This window comes from Papaver somniferum, chromosome 11, assembly GCF_003573695.1.
Source record: "Papaver somniferum cultivar HN1 chromosome 11, ASM357369v1, whole genome shotgun sequence".
Taxonomy (NCBI): domain Eukaryota; kingdom Viridiplantae; phylum Streptophyta; class Magnoliopsida; order Ranunculales; family Papaveraceae; genus Papaver; species Papaver somniferum.
In genome coordinates, this window is record NC_039368.1 from 80,285,280 (window position 1) to 80,301,038 (window position 15,759).

The window sequence follows — 15,759 nt, forward strand, 5'->3', positions numbered from 1 at the left end:
ACTGATGAAGAAGAAGAGGAATAACACGATCCGGGAATAGCAAATAAAGATAGAAAGAATCACGTGACTGATTTTTTTTAATTTTTTTTAATTTTGTGTGTTAAAGTAGTTGTCCTCTCGCTTCGGTAAACTGGATACTGGGCTGACAGCTCAGCGTGAGTGGTGAATAGAGTGCTAAGAAGAGCTAGGAATAGCATTACCGTTACCGCTTTTGTAATCTTAAAAAATAAAATCAAATAATAATTAAGATCTTTACTGAATAGAAATAATAATAATTAAATTAGTAGACTATTTAAACATCTATATTAGAGACAGGAGCGATGAGAGAGGAGGGAGCGGCGGCGGAGTTGTGAAAATTATTCAACTTGAAAGAAAAAGTTTTGAGATTTCTGTGGAATCTTTTGGTGACAAAAATTTGATTAAGATATTAGAGAGAGGATGGGGGATTGAGAGTGTGGATTGCGGTACCTAAGAGATTAGTAATCTGGTTGATCTCTCTGTTGAAATCTTTTCACAAAGGGAAGAACAACGCTAATCATGTTGGAAATGAATTTTGGGTTAATGGCTAAATGGGTATTGAAAATGTTTTGAAAATGGGTATTGGAATGACTAAACAGGCTCACAATCACTCAAGTTGGTGTTTAACTAAAACTCAATACCAAAAGTAAGACTAAAAACCAAAAAAATTTGGTATTCTGGATGTTCAAGCGCAGTGGTAGAACACCAAATTTGGTGAAGCGTAACTTATACACATGCCCGATGTCAGACGAAAATTATATTCACGTTTGTTGATTAGGCGGCTTTATATTATGCGTTTGAGTGAAACGTAGGTATAATGCGCGTTTGATTGAGGCGTAGGTATAATTAACGCCGGATATGGGACGGGGATGGAAAGTGCGTCTACAGGGACGGGGATTAAAAGTGCGTCCCATTCATACGGAGATATAAAGTGCGTATGTTTCGGGCGTTAATGGCTTATGCGTCTGGGTGAGACGTTTATACAAGATGCGTTTGATTGGGGCGTTTATAGAAGGAGCGTCTGAATGGGGAGTGCATTGAAGAAGCGTCTGTGTGGGGCGTGCATTAAAGAGGCGTCTGGTTGGGACGTTTTTAATAAGTGCGTCTGGTTAGGACGTTGTTAATAAGTGCGTCTAGTTGGGACGTTGTTAATAAGTGCGTTTCGATGGGGCGTGCACAGAAATAGCGTTTGTGTGGGGCGCTTTTAGAAAGAGCGTCTGAATATATACTTCTTTTATCCTCTTCTCCTCCTCTTTTTACATAACCTACGTTTTTACAGAAGAAAAAAAAACGACGAAACCTAAGTAAAAATCTAGGGCAATACCTAAATCTCATGTGACGGCCATTTGATTGGGTGCGGAGAAACGAGTTCTTGTGAAAGAAACGACTAATCTTATTCGTTAATCGGGTGCGGGCAAATTTGATTGAAGATTAAAGGTATGGTTTGTTTTGGGGTAATCTGTTTTTGGTTGGATAATTTGATTAAAGATTAAAGTTACGATTAATTAGGCTGTGTTTGGGTGGAATCGGTGGATTGCATGTTGATTTCATTAAGCATACCGTGAGGTTACTGTTTGTTTGATTATGTACTGTTTATTTGATTACTGTTTGTTTGATTACTGTTTGTTTGATTAGTTTGTTTGTTTGATTAGTTATATACTTCCGCATCATCATCTAATAGCGAAATAACACACTGTAACATGATTGATAGAATACAATAATTCTAATTTATCACCTGTAGTAGTTCACTCAAATCCATTAAACATGTATTGTTGTTGCTCACACAAGGGGAGATACAAAATTTTAAACAGTTCTGTGATATAGACGGTGTATGTAGTGAGATTCAAACTCGTTTAATGTAATTTTCGTATTTATTTACTTTAAAAATTTTGATCTTCTATACTGTAAGTAAATAAAAAATAATCTTTACTGTAAATTTTTTTGATCTTCTATACTGTAAATTTTGATCTTCTATAATATAGAATAGAACTTCTTATGGATGCTGTAAACTCAGAAAAAACAATTACTAACTTGTATTTATATCGTGCTCAGATGTTGAGCAGAATAACGTCGAGATTTGCACAAGGAAAAAGATGAATAATAAGAAACGCAAAGGTAAAGGTCCAATGGAGCCTGAAATAGACCCTAATGTTGGAGATTTGGAAGTTCCAGATACCGGGTTCGATGAAGATAGCGAAGATGAAACAACACCGTCCGTGGTATCCCTAGATAACTACAATTGCCTGGAAGATAGTGACAAACACGCTTCTACAGATATTACATATTCAAGCGATCCAAAATTCAGGTACCAACATCGTGGTTCACTCTTTTCGGTCATTGTTTATTATAAGGAGATAACAAAACATAGTCCAAAAATTAAATACATTATCGACAAGGCAGGATGGGGACGTTTATTAGCCATGGAAATAGGAGAAGCATCACCCAGTGATTGATTATCTTGTTGAACGTTGGTGGGATACAACGCATACTTTTCACTTCCCTTTTGGTGAAATGGGATTCACGCCGCTTGATTGGGTAGTGTTGACAGGATTGAGTATTGGAATTGGGGATGATGTTCCGTATAACCCAGTCAAGTACAAATTTGATTATGTCCGTGAGCATGTTTTTCCAGAAATAGAAGAACCCTTAGATTATGAAGATCCCCCAATCTCTGGAAAAAAACGCCCCCCGGCACAGTGGATTTCAGATGCAATCACAATTAAATTTTTGACTACGTATTTCAAAGAAGATATCTTGGTTGCAGCTAATTTGGATGACAAACTTGCAGAAAAAGTGGCGAGGGCCTTTTTTATGTATGTTTTGGGAAATTTTTTCTTTTCCAATGCAAAGAACTACATTGATGCGGCTTGGTTAGCTGCTTTTGAGGATCTAAATGCAGTTGATATGTATGACTGGGGTGGTCCTGCTTTTGCAAAATTGTATGTGGCACTCAACGCATCTGGTAGGGGACAGAAGTCATTAACTGGGCCGTTCCAAATATTAGAGGTAAATTATTATTTATTTTTATTTCATTTAAATGTATTTTTTGGCAGTTGATTTATTTGGTTGGTTATGATGGAGTAGTTTTGGGGATATGAATATCTGGGCATATGTAGACCGTGCGACCCAACTAGTGAAGAAAAATGGCCAAGAACTTCCCGGTGGAAAGCGAAGAAAAAGACTATCGATATTGTTCACTGTAGGAATGCGCTTAATCAGTTGACTGCAGACATCGTGACATGGAGACCGTGGGAATCCGCCATTGGTGTTCTTGACTCTGATGTTGGTCGCAGGGCTGTGGAGCTTTCAAACAAAAGGGTTATATTTACTTGGATTGGCAAGGTCAGTTAGTACTTTGTTTTTATATGAACATTATTACTTCAAAGTTATCATTTTATCCTAAGTTGAAGAACTTATTTTCTCTGATTACTGGTAATTTGACAGAATATGTGGTACCTAGGAGAACGATCTTGGAGGCAAAATCATCCTACTTTTGGAATTCCTAGAAATCCACCATTTAAAATTGGCGAGGTCAGTCATGAGAAAGCAAAACTTGTGAAAGAAGCTGGATGGGTAGATGCAAATATGTTTGTGAAAGCTGTTTCATATAATATGTATCTGCGATATTGGCGACATGTAACTAACTTCCATCAATTCGTGACCAAAGTCGATTGGGTAGTTGAATTACACGGGGTTGATGGTGACCGTGTTAAACACCTTATTCAACGACCTGCTCAGCATGTACCTATTCCACCACCACAACAATTATCATACGTAAGTACATCCCGTCATTATATTAAAATATATGGTAATCTCATTTCTTAATTATTTTTTTTTAAACGACAGCCTGAAGCTTATAATCTAGTTCAAGAACATGCCGATTTTAATCGTGCGTTTCGCGAGTTTGTATTATATGAAACGGAAGACAGGATGATACGTTTAAAGGCAAAAGATGAAGTAATACGAGGCCTTGCAGCTCGTAACAATTACCTGGAGGATCAGATGCAATTCCGTATGCAACAAACGCCGCGTCCCCCTATTGGATTCGGCAGTTTTTCTGAAACTATCCCACCAGCGGTGTGGGCTCCAGTGAGTCAAGCATCAACAATGTCGTCTGTTAACCCCCATCCGAGAATGACGTTTATCCCACCACGGCAAACACCATCGCATACTCCTACTGATGAATAAGTAACTTTTTAGCCTCCACTTTGGATACGTACTTTATAACCTCCGTTTTCAGTAAGTCTACAATATCCTATCTTATCTCTATATAGGGTTACTTTTTAGCCTCCATTTTCAGACTCCATTTTCATTCTGACATGTTGATTTCTTTTCAGCCTCCGTTTCGGTACTTGTAGTTTAATTAGTGTTATTTCTTTTTAAGCCTTCATTTTCAATCGGTCAGTGTCGCTTCTTTTTAGCTATAGTCTTAGTCTTTGCAGTGTCAATTCTTTTCACTCGCATTTTCAATCTGCAATGCCATAAGTGTCTATCATGTGTCTATAAAACCAATACTACATATCTCGGTGAATACAAACCAACACTGCAAATATTCTTCTTCTTCGAACTCTCCCAATCACTTCTCAAACTATACATTCCAATGGAATACTGTGACAATAACGCTGAATCTTCTTCTTCTTCGGACTCCGAATTTTCTTCTACTTCTTCTTCTGCGATCTCTGATAACAGCTTTTACTCATCAGATGAAGATGCGGTTGCATTGAGCCGAAATAATCTAGCAGTTAGTTTGGGAACTGCCATTACAAGTATGACATGGTCTCATACTCGTATAAAAATACCAAGAAATCGTGAAGCCGGAGATATACTTCTCTGGAATGACTACTTTTCTGACAACCCCACCTACCCAGCTAACATATTTCGTAGGAGATTCAGAATGCGGCGAGAATTGTTCAACCGAATATTGGCAGATGTGGTGTCTAGAAATCCTTATTTTGCTCAAAAAAGAGATGCTTGTGGCATTCTTGGATTATCCCCTCATCAGAAAGTAACTGCAGCAATCCGAATGTTAGCTTATGGATGTGCAGCAGATGCAATAGATGAGTATTTACGCATTGGAGAAACCACCGTTTTAGAAGCAACCCGTCGGTTTTGCAAGACGATTGTGGTATTATATGGGAAAGAATATTTACGCTCACCAACTGCGGGTGATGTTGAACTGTTGCTAAAAGAAAACAAAGACAGGGGATTTCCTGGGATGCTGGGGAGCGTGGATTGTATGCATTGGAAATGGGATAGATGTCCGTCAGCAGAATCAGGAGTATACACCGCGTATAAAGGGAGTGAAAGTATTGTGCTAGAGGCAGTGGTGTCACATGATCTCTGGTTTTGGCATGCGTTTTTTGGTATGCCCGGCTCCTGCAATGATATTAATGTAATGAATCGTTCTTATATTTTTCGAAAACTTATCAACGGGAAAACACCACCGGTGAACTTTGAAGTAAACGGGCATGCATATGATATGGGATATTATCTCGGTGATGGCATTTATCCACAGATTGCTACTATTGTGATGGCCATTAAACAACCAGATACACCGAAAAAATATAAATTTTCATCGATGCAAGAGGGAGCACGGAAAGATGTAGAGCGTGGATTTGGTGTACTGCAACAACAATTTGCCATTGTCAAACAACCTGCACGAATGTGGAACCCGGATGTGCTTGCCTATATAATGAAAACGGTTATTATTTTACATAATATGATAGTGGAGGATGAGCGTCTTCCCGGTGATTGGCCACATGAATATGACTCACGTAGCAGGTCGGCACCGGTGAATATATCGAGGGTAGGTACTGAGGAACTTTCCAGAATGAGAGCTGCACATCGGCGTCATGCTATACACAATAAAGAAACACATTTTCGCTTGCGTCAAGATTTAATCGAACGCATATGGTCAAATTTTGGAGATAATTATTAAGTTGGGATGGAAATATGTTGTATCGTATTTCTTCATCGGAAAATATGTTGTAACGTTGCTTACTAATGTACTATTTATCATATAAAAATTAAAATTCACTAAAATTGACTAAAACTCACTAATTTTTTTATTAATGATAAATATTAAGGTTCAACTAATTCGGTCATGCTTTAAGATTGGTTTCTTTTGCGTTGTAGTATTTCCATCTTTCGAAGTTCGAAGTACTCTCTTGTTACAGTGTCCAATGTAGAGACATCCTTCAACATTATGGCCAAGTCATCGTCCGCTTCTTTCTTTAAATCGAGTTTTTCTTGCCTAGCTTGTTTCGCCGCAAACTTTGCCGCAGACTTAGCTTGTATTGCTTCAAACTCAGCTTGTCTCTGTCCCATCTTCATTAGTGATTGTGCTTTGTAATGTTCATTGAAACTTTGATGCTCCTTAATTATATCCTCTAGCATTTCCTCCTGGGCATTGGATTTTGCTCTCCCTGTTTTCTTTAGTTGTTTCGATGCTTTCTTCCCCAACTGACGCTTACGTGTGTTCTCTATATCTCCAATATCTAGATCATCACTGGACTCGCCTGGAATTGTTTCCTCAATATCAGCGTTTTCCTCACCACTCTGAGAATCTTCCATTTCTTGGCCTGAATCAAACACAAACGTCGACCGTCCTGAATATTTGATACTATCTTTTAGAATTTCGTAGCACTCTTCGTGCTTAAATTTTTTGTTACCATTACTTTCTTTGAATCGCTTTCTTATCTCTTCAACCTGTTATTATTTTCAATACTCATCAGTTCCAATTACATGTATATAATTATTAAGGGTGCAAAAATTGACGATTACTTACCCTCAAGACTTCATTCCATCCGCTATGATATTCACCATCAACTTCCAACACTTTTGCAGAATAAAGTGAAACCTGTCTACTGATTCCCTGAAATCGACTCTGGATAGAAGTCCAAGTACGTTTTGGTTTACAAGGCAGGGCTTCTTCCAACTTATCTTTGATCCGACTCCATAATACTCTTTCTGGTTGATCGGTTCCGGTAGCAGAATCTTGAGATATGGCTAAATGGATTCTACATATCATTGTATCTTCTTCTGTTGTAAAATTGGGACCTCGTGGTGCCATATTTCTATATTTCTTGAAATAGAAATTATAAATGATAAGATTATGCAGAAATAAGTTTGTCAAATGCTATATATAGATATACGAAAGAGCCGTTGCAATCTATCAAACGGTCGGAAAATCAGAAAACCAAAATCAGAATTCCAAAATATAACCGTTGGCGCACGTAATACATGCGCCTGGTAACAGACGCTCGTAATACATGCGCTCCGAACAAACGCTCATAATACGAGCGTCCGTCCCAGACGCTCGTAAAACATGCGCCCACTCCAGACGTTCCTAATATATGCGCCCATCCCAGACGCTTCTAAAACATGCGCCCACTCCATACGGTCGTAATATATGCGCCTCACTCATACGCCCATAAAACATGCGTCTCACTCATACGCCCATAAAACATGCGTCTCACACAGACGTTAATAATACGTCCGTCTCCCGCATACGGTCATAATACATGCTCCCGGACCAGGCGCTTTTAGTAACTGCGTCCAAACCAGGCGTTTTTAATAACTGCGTCTGCTATGGGGCGTAGGTTTTATCTACGTATGGCCCGGCGGTGTTTATAATAACGCCTAACTCAAACGCTCTATATACATCCGCCCCATTATCATACGTTATTTATACGTACGCCCGATGTGGAGCGTCCACTATACTTCCGTCTGAAATCATACGCCCACTATACTTCCGTCCCACTATTAATCATTTTAGTCTGGGTTGGCGACCACATTTGGTCGCAAACCCTAATTAACTGGACTAAATATGGTTTTAGTCAGTACCACTGCGGCTGAATTTGGGACCAAATTTGGGTATAGTCCCCAAATTTGGTCATGACTGTGGTTGCTCTTAGCCATACATTTATAAAACCCATATTCTTTGATTCCAAAATTGGAGACGAGTAATTTTAGATCTAATGATTGATTTTTTAATTCAAACAAAGTTTCTATATGATGTGTCACTTTCCATGATTATCTTGATACAATGATTAGGTTTGAGCTTTTTTTCTCAATTAATTGTCATTGTTAGTCTGTTAATCAAATAGGAAAAGGGCAGTGTTTTGATTTTAGAGAGGTTCTTGATGTTGTTGCTTTTGCATTGCTAGAGAATTATCCATTGATGTTAAAACCCATTGCTTTTCTATGGGTTTGAAATTTTGAGGATGTTTTGATAGAAGTGTCTGATGGAGGTGACAGAGAAAAAAATATTAGGAAAGGGGAAGAACTGATGAAGAAGAAGAGGAATAACACGATCCGGGAATAGCAAATAAAGATAGAAAGAATCACGTGACTGATTTTTTTAATTTTTTTTAATTTTGTGTGTTAAAGTAGTTGTCCTCTCACTTCGGTAAACTGGATACTGGGCTGACAGCTCAGCATGAGTGGTGAATAGAGTGCTAAGAAGAGCTAGGAATAGCATTACCGTTACCGCTTTTGTAATCTTAAAAAATAAAATCAAATAATAATTAAGATCTTTACTGAATAGAAATAATAATAATTAAATTAGTAGACTATTTAAACATCTATATTAGAGACAGGAGCGATGAGAGAGGAGGGAGCGGCGGCGGAGTTGTGAAAATTATTCAACTTGAAAGAAAAAGTTTTGAGATTTCTGTGGAATCTTTTGGTGACAAAAATTTGATTAAGATATTAGAGAGAGGATGGGGGATTGAGAGTGTGGATTGCGGTACCTAAGAGATTAGTAATCTGGTTGATCTCTCTGTTGAAATCTTTTCACAAAGGGAAGAACAATGCTAATCATGTTGGAAATGAATTTTGGGTTAATGGCTAAATGGGTATTGAAAATGTTTTGAAAATGGGTATTGGAATGACTAAACAGGCTCACAATCACTCAAGTTGGTGTTTAACTAAAACTCAATTTTATTGCACTCAATCTTGGTCGTACACAGACCTTTACAAAAGATTCCTACTCCTTACACTCAGCTATCTATACCTCACTTTGGTTAGCCGCTCTATTACACAAGTAGTCGCTCAACTACTCACTCCACCTATACCATTCTATAGGCATTCACTCGATTACACTTTCAATTGGTACCTCAACTGCCCTATATATAGGGAGTAACAACCGACTCTAACTATTCTAGCCATGTCTAGAACATTCACTAGTCATACCCATTTTACAACCGACTTTGACTCATCTAGATATTTCTTCTCTACCGTACAGACTCTAGATATTTCTAGGTGCCAAGCTAACCGACTTCAATCCCTTGTTTTACAAGGACTCTAGACCTTTCTACTAGTTACGAGACTTCTTCATATCTCTATCGTATTTTCTTAGATAATACAAATCAAGTTTACTATTCCAACACATCCCCTTAAACTTGATTTGTAGTAACTCCAAGAATTTCTCGTAATTTGACGAAGACCTCGTGTTTTAGAGGTTTTGTGAATATGTCCGCAACTTGGTCTTGAGACTTTGTATATTTCAGTTGTACCTTATTCTCCGATATGCACTCTCGGATAAAATGGTACCGTGTGTCGATGTGCTTGCTGCGGTCGTGGAACACTGGATTCTTTGCTAAAGCTATTGCTGACTTGTTGTCCACAAATATTGTAGTCGGTTCTTCCTGCTCCATTTTAAGTTCCTTCATTAAACTCCTTAGCCATATCGCATGACAAACACACGATGCTGCTGCGACGTACTCAGCTTCACAAGTGGAAAGTGTGACGATCGATTGCTTCTTCGAACTCCAAGTGAAGCCCGTATCTCCGAGGAAAAATACAAAACCAGTAGTACTTTTCCTTTCATCTAAGTCTGCGGCCCAATCACTATCACTATATCCAACGAGTTTGTACTTGTCTGATGACGAGTAAAATAAACCGAAATCAAGCGTACCTTTTAAGTAGTGCAGAATTCTCTTGGCAGTCTTCATATGGGTAACCGTAGGTGCTTCCATGTAGCGACTAATCAGTCCTACTTCATAGAGAATATCTGGCCTTGTACAAGTTAAGTATCTCAAGCTTCCAACAAGGCTCTTGTAAAGAGTCGGATTGACCTTCTCGCCTTCATCGATCTTTGATAGCTTGATTCCGCATTCCACGGGAGTAATTGCCGGATTACACTCCTCCATTTTAAATCTCTTAAGGATTTCCTTCGCATATCCTTCTTGAGATATAAATATTCCATTTTCTTGTTGTTTTACTTCAATCCCGAGATAGTATGACATAAGACCAATGTCCGTCATCTCAAATTCTCTCGTCATCGTTTTCTTGAACTCCTCGAACATTGTCAGATTATTGCCAGTAAAGATCAAATCATCCACATATAGGCAGACGAGCAACATATCTCCCTTTTCATCCACCTTCACATAGAGAGCATGTTCATGCGGGCATTTCTTAAAATTATTTTCATGGAAGTACTTGTCGATTCTGCTATACCATGCTCTCGGCGCTTGTTTTAGGCCGTATAAAGCCTTTTTCAACTTCAGGACTTTATTTTCTTGTCCTTTTACTTCGTACCCCGTCGGCTGCTCGACATATACCGTCTCTTCAAGATTCCCATTTAGAAAGGCTGACTTGACGTCCATTTGATGAACTTTGCATCTATTTTGGGCAGCTAAAGAGATAATTAATCTTATAGTTTCAAGACGAGCAACAGGAGCAAATACCTCATCATAGTCGATGCCCTCTCTTTGTTTGTAGCCTTTTACTACCAATCTTTCCTTGTATCTTTCAACCTCCCCTTTAGCGTTTTTCTTGGCTTTGTACACCCATTTCACTCCAATTTCTCTTTCTCTTTTCGGAAGTGTTACAAGCTCCCAGGTGTTATTTTTCTCAATAGCCTGGATTTCTTCATCCATCGCCTTTCTCCATTTCTCGCTTTTGACTACTTCTTCGAAATTTATTGGTTCACTTTCTGCAAAGAGACAAAAAAGAGATATATTGTCTCCATAGATGTCATTTAAACTCCTCGTCCGTAAAGGCCTTTCGCTAGAACTTTCATCTGCTGATAATGGATCATCATGATGTACTGCTGGAGGTGATGGTGGTGGTGAAGTAGCTGGAGATTCTGGTACTGGTGGTTGTTGTTCTTCTTCTTCTACGATAGGGAGAAAATTGTAATCCTTTTCTTGAACACCGAAATCCCAGACGCCTTCTTCATCGAACTCCACATCTCTGCTTGTGATGACCTTTCTATTGATTGGATTGTACAACTTGTATCCCTTGGATCGAGAGTCATAACCGATAAATATGTACTTGGCACTCCTGTAATCCAGCTTCGTTCTCAGCTGACTCGGCACATGAGCATATGCGATACTTCCGAATATTCGTAAGTGTGAGACGCCGGGTTTCACTCCGCTCCATGCTTCTAAAGGAGTCATGTTCCACACGCTTTTTGTGGGACATCGGTTTATCAGATAAACCGCACAGTCAACCGCTTCATCCCAAAATTCCCTGGGCACTCTCTTTGTCTTCAACATACTCCGGGCCATATTGAGAATTGTCCTGTTTCTCCTTTCGGAAACTCCATTTTGTTGAGGTGTATATGGAACCGTAAGAGGCCGACGGATTCCATTGTCTTCACAGTAAGACTCGAACTCCTTCGAGGTAAATTCACCTCCTCTGTCTGATCTCATAGCCACAATTTCGAAGCCGCTTTCTTTCTCCACAATGGATTTAAATTTCTTGAAATTGGAGAAAACCTCCGATTTTTGTTTCAAGAAATAAACCCATGTTTTTCGACTAAAATCGTCGACAAATATGAGGAAATAGTTATTTCCACCATACGAGCTTGGCTTTATTGGTCCACAAACGACCGTGTGAACTAACTCCAGTGGCTTTGTGGCTCTCGTCAGTGTTTCCTTAGAAAAACTTTTTCTGAAATGTTTTCCAAGTAAACATCCTTCGCACAATTGATCCGGGTGGTCTATTCTTGGCAAACCTCTAACCATATTTTGTTTGGACAGTAACTTTAATCCTCCAAAATTTAGATGTCTATATCTAAGATGCCAGAGCCATGACGAGTCTTTCACATAAGCAGTCAGACATCTCGCGACGTCATTTTGAATGTTCAGATAGAACATCCTATTTCCCGTCATTGGCACTTTGGCAATTAGTTTTCCTCTCCTATCTCTTATGAAAAGACTAAGGTTTTCCATGTTCATCCTATATCCCTTTTCTAAGAGTTGTCCCAAACTTAATATATTCATTTTTATGTTAGGGACATAATAAACATTAGAAATAAATTGATGGCTTCCATTTTTTAATCGAATCAAAATTTTGCCAAGACCACTCACCGGAGTTTTCTCTCCATTTCCGAACGTCACATTGCCAGAAACTGATTCATCAAGCTCCACGAATTTCTCCTTCGTGCCGCACATATGGTTGCTTGCTCCCGTATCAAGCACCCATGTACAGTTTTCATCATCGTCACCTCCTTTTCATGCCACCAACAAGGTCTGGTCTTCTTGATTTTCTTTACTAGCGTAGTTTTCTCTCTCCTCGACATTATTTGAAGAAGATCGACAGTCCGAAGCATAATGACCAAGCTTATGACAGTTATAACATTCGACTTGAGATTTGTCATACCTTGGCCTATTATTGTTGCGCCATGAATTATTTCCTCTGCCACGACCTCTTGTGGAGCTCGACCTCTGGACCCTCTGATCATCGTTATTTTGCTTGCCTCTTCCTCTTCCGCCGTAGTAGCCGCGTCCTCTTCGTCTAGAATTACTACTAGAGCTCTCTCCTTTGTCTTTTAAAGTAAGCTTAGTTTGTAGAACTTGTTCTACCGCTCCCTCTTTATTTCTGTTTCTCATTCTTTCTTCATGGGCTTGAAGAGATCCCATGAGCTCATCCACGGTCATGGATTCGACATCTTTCGACTCCTCAATTGCAACGACGATATAATCGAATTTTGGAACAAGTGACCGTAGTATTTTTTCGATCACACGACTATCACCCATGACCTCGCCATTTCTTCTTAGTTGATTAACAACAACTAAAACTCTTGAAAAATAATCCGATATTAATTCGGACTCTTTCATGAAGAGAGATTCGAACTCACCTCTTAGAGTTTGCAACCGCACCTTCTTTACTTTGTCCACGCCTTTGAATGAATTTTGCAAAATCTCCCATGCTTGCTTTGCATTAATAGCTCTCGATATCTTCTCGAACGACGACTCATCCATTCCTTGATAGATGAGGTAGAGAGCCTTCTTGTCTCTTTTTCTTGAAATGCGTAGCGCATCTTTTTCATTTTGCGGAAGCGCCGCTTCATCATCCGGTTCAACATAACCTTTCTCTACAATTTCCCATGCATCTTGCGATCCTAATAACGCCTTCATTTGGATACTCCAATTTTCATAGTTATCTTTGGTGAGTTTAGGTACATGAAACGGAAACATTCACTAGCCATTAGAATCTTATGGCTCTGATACCACTTTGTTGGGAATGAATTTTGGGTTAATGGCTAAATGAGTATTGAAAATGTTTTGAAAATGGGTATTGGAATGACTAAACAGGCTCACAATCACTCAAGTTGGTGTTTAACTAAAACTCAATTTTATTGCACTCAATCTTGGTCGTACACAGACCTTTACAAAAGATTTCTACTCCTTACACTCAGCTATCTATACCTCACTTTGGTTAGCCGCTCTATTACACAAGTAGTCGCTCAACTACTCACTCCACCTATACCACTCTATAGGCATTCACTCGATTACACTTTCAATTGGTACCTCAACTGCCCTATATATAGGGAGTAACAACCGACTCTAACTATTCTAGCCATGTCTAGAACATTCACTAGTCATACCCATTTTACAACCGACTTTGACTCATCTAGATATTTCTTCTCTACCGTACAGACTCTAGATATTTCTAGGTGCCAAGCAAACCGACTTCAATCCCTTGTTTTACAAGGACTCTAGACCTTTCTACTAATTACGAGACTTCTCCATATCTCTATCGTATTTTCTTAGATAATACAAATCAAGTTTACTATTCCAACAACCAAAAAACAGAACAGGATAACAAATGGAACAAGATAGAACTGGACCGAACTGGACGGACCATATTGAACCGAACCTGGTGGACTGGACTGGACCGACCGAACCGGGTGGACTGACCGAACCGAACCGGGTAGACTGGACCGACCGAACCCGTTAGGATGGACCAAAACAGAACAGGGTGTACTGGATCGGAACAGGATTGGACCAAACGGGACCCGACGGGAAACTTTCATTAAGATCTAGAGTCGTGCTATCACGCGAATGCTCGCGTGATAGTTTAAATGAACTCGCATATAGGAACCGTTAGATGCACATCAAAACTGTTGATCCGTAAATCACGGAAACTATATTATTTTCTATACATTTTATTATTTAAAAACCCACAAACTTTATATTTATTTTACATTCAGCCCTTGCACATTAGAAACAACTAACTATTATTCATTCATGGAGGTCAGAAACAACAAAAAGATACAAATATCTCCCCTTCCTATCATGAAGTTCAAAATGAATTATACAAATTTTCCAAGAATACCGAGTTAAATAAGGTGGTATGCTTTTCATTTATAGGATTTAAAAGTTTTGATCAGAACATGCATGATTATTTTTTCAAATCACGACCTGTATCTTAATGAAATAGTTTATCGATTCAACACCCAGTCTTCTCAAATCGATTTGGTACCCAGTCTTCTCAACACATCCAAATAATCATAAAGCTTGTTCAGGTTTGCAATTATAATTGTGGATTTTATTTTTCAGTGATTTCGTTGATTTTAATTATGGTTGAGATTGTGTTTCTTTATCTTGAATGGAAGATGATAGGCAGTTGGGGACTCTGGACATGAACAGAAGAATTATAAACCAAATAAGGGGTTCGAGAGCACAATGATTAGAAACCTTTTCTTTTTTTCTTTTGTGGTGGTGGAAATATTAGATTTCCATGAAAGTTCTTCACTTGCAGATGATGTTGAACGAGAAAGAGATTCATATTAGCTAACAGCCTAACACCTAGCACGGAGGACTGAATACAAAATTTATGTAGAGTTTATGGTTGCTATAAAAACTAAAATATAAAAAGAATAATAAAGTTTCATTGTTTCGGAATCACCAACTGTTGTACAGATCGAACGGCTCCAATACGCGACTTCATTATAGCTATCACGCGGATGCGCGCGTGACAACAGGATTCTTAAGATCTTCCTAGATTTACGTGGACAGACAGACCGTTTTTTTTCAGCAAGTTTTCTCTCGCGCATTAAGGCGGACTGATTTTTCCTCACACGATACAATAAAATCCATTCGTCGTCCTCATAAATCTATTCTATTATATAAATCCAACTCCCCTTACTGTAGGGGAGTGAAGCTACAAAATTTTGGACTACTTTGCCCCTGTTTTTATTTATCATACATACACAATAGACATGTCTGTTAGGGCAGAATAGTAAATAAAGCTACAAATTCACAGTATTACACATTTACTCCTGACAATATATTTCGAAGGTACATTTGTATAAAAACATAAGGGCATTACAGTAATTTAAGGCTACTAAAAAGGAATCCTTCCATCCTCACTGCAAAATTATGATCAGAAATTTCTCAAGTTCATCTTCTCTTCGCCAACACAAATCATCCCCAATTTGTGAAAATAACATATCTATATTGGTTCAATCGAAGCCTTCCACATCTCTATTGATCCCTTTTTTTA

General features: G+C 38.7%; 4 protein-coding genes across 4 annotated transcripts; 2 read left to right on the plus strand and 2 right to left on the minus strand.

The window, feature by feature from the left end:
* The first annotated feature begins 2,529 nt into the window (after positions 1-2,529).
* Positions 2,530-4,211, plus strand: LOC113324647. Its single transcript, XM_026572945.1, has 4 exons — positions 2,530-3,024; positions 3,103-3,360; positions 3,463-3,792; positions 3,865-4,211. The coding sequence occupies exons 1-4, from the start codon at positions 2,530-2,532 to the stop codon at positions 4,204-4,206; spliced, it is 1,425 nt and encodes a 474-aa protein (XP_026428730.1). The 3' UTR covers positions 4,207-4,211.
* Positions 4,212-4,786: 575 nt separating this feature from the next.
* Positions 4,787-5,956, plus strand: LOC113324648. Its single transcript, XM_026572946.1, has 2 exons — positions 4,787-5,183; positions 5,289-5,956. The coding sequence occupies exons 1-2, from the start codon at positions 4,787-4,789 to the stop codon at positions 5,954-5,956; spliced, it is 1,065 nt and encodes a 354-aa protein (XP_026428731.1).
* A 170-nt stretch (positions 5,957-6,126) lies between these two features.
* Positions 6,127-7,888, minus strand: LOC113324649. The gene is made up of 3 exons (XM_026572947.1): positions 7,864-7,888; positions 6,806-7,102; positions 6,127-6,726 (listed from the first exon to the last, which is right to left on the minus strand). The coding sequence occupies exons 2-3, from the start codon at positions 7,088-7,090 to the stop codon at positions 6,127-6,129; spliced, it is 885 nt and encodes a 294-aa protein (XP_026428732.1). The 5' UTR covers positions 7,091-7,102; positions 7,864-7,888.
* Positions 7,889-12,482: 4,594 nt separating this feature from the next.
* LOC113324650 lies at positions 12,483-13,388 on the minus strand. The gene has a single exon (XM_026572948.1). The coding sequence runs from the start codon at positions 13,386-13,388 to the stop codon at positions 12,483-12,485; it is 906 nt and encodes a 301-aa protein (XP_026428733.1).
* Between the last annotated feature and the right edge of the window lie 2,371 nt (positions 13,389-15,759).

Bases quoted from the DNA above. Each gene is read 5' to 3' on its own strand.
- LOC113324647 (XM_026572945.1), top strand. From the start codon at position 2,530: ATGGGATTCACGCCGCTTGATTGGGTAGTGTTGACAGGATTGAGTATT. The intron at 3,361-3,462 runs GTCAGTTAGTAC...GTAATTTGACAG, and splicing joins TATTTACTTGGATTGGCAAG to AATATGTGGTACCTAGGAGA. The intron at 3,793-3,864 runs GTAAGTACATCC...TTTAAACGACAG, and splicing joins CACCACAACAATTATCATAC to CCTGAAGCTTATAATCTAGT.
- LOC113324649 (XM_026572947.1), bottom strand. From the start codon at position 7,090: ATGGCACCACGAGGTCCCAATTTTACAACAGAAGAAGATACAATGATA. The intron at 6,727-6,805 runs GTAAGTAATCGT...AAATAATAACAG, and splicing joins GATGGAATGAAGTCTTGAGG to GTTGAAGAGATAAGAAAGCG.
- LOC113324648 (XM_026572946.1), top strand. From the start codon at position 4,787: ATGACATGGTCTCATACTCGTATAAAAATACCAAGAAATCGTGAAGCC. The intron at 5,184-5,288 runs GTGATGTTGAAC...GTCCGTCAGCAG, and splicing joins TTTACGCTCACCAACTGCGG to AATCAGGAGTATACACCGCG.
- LOC113324650 (XM_026572948.1), bottom strand. From the start codon at position 13,388: ATGAAGGCGTTATTAGGATCGCAAGATGCATGGGAAATTGTAGAGAAA.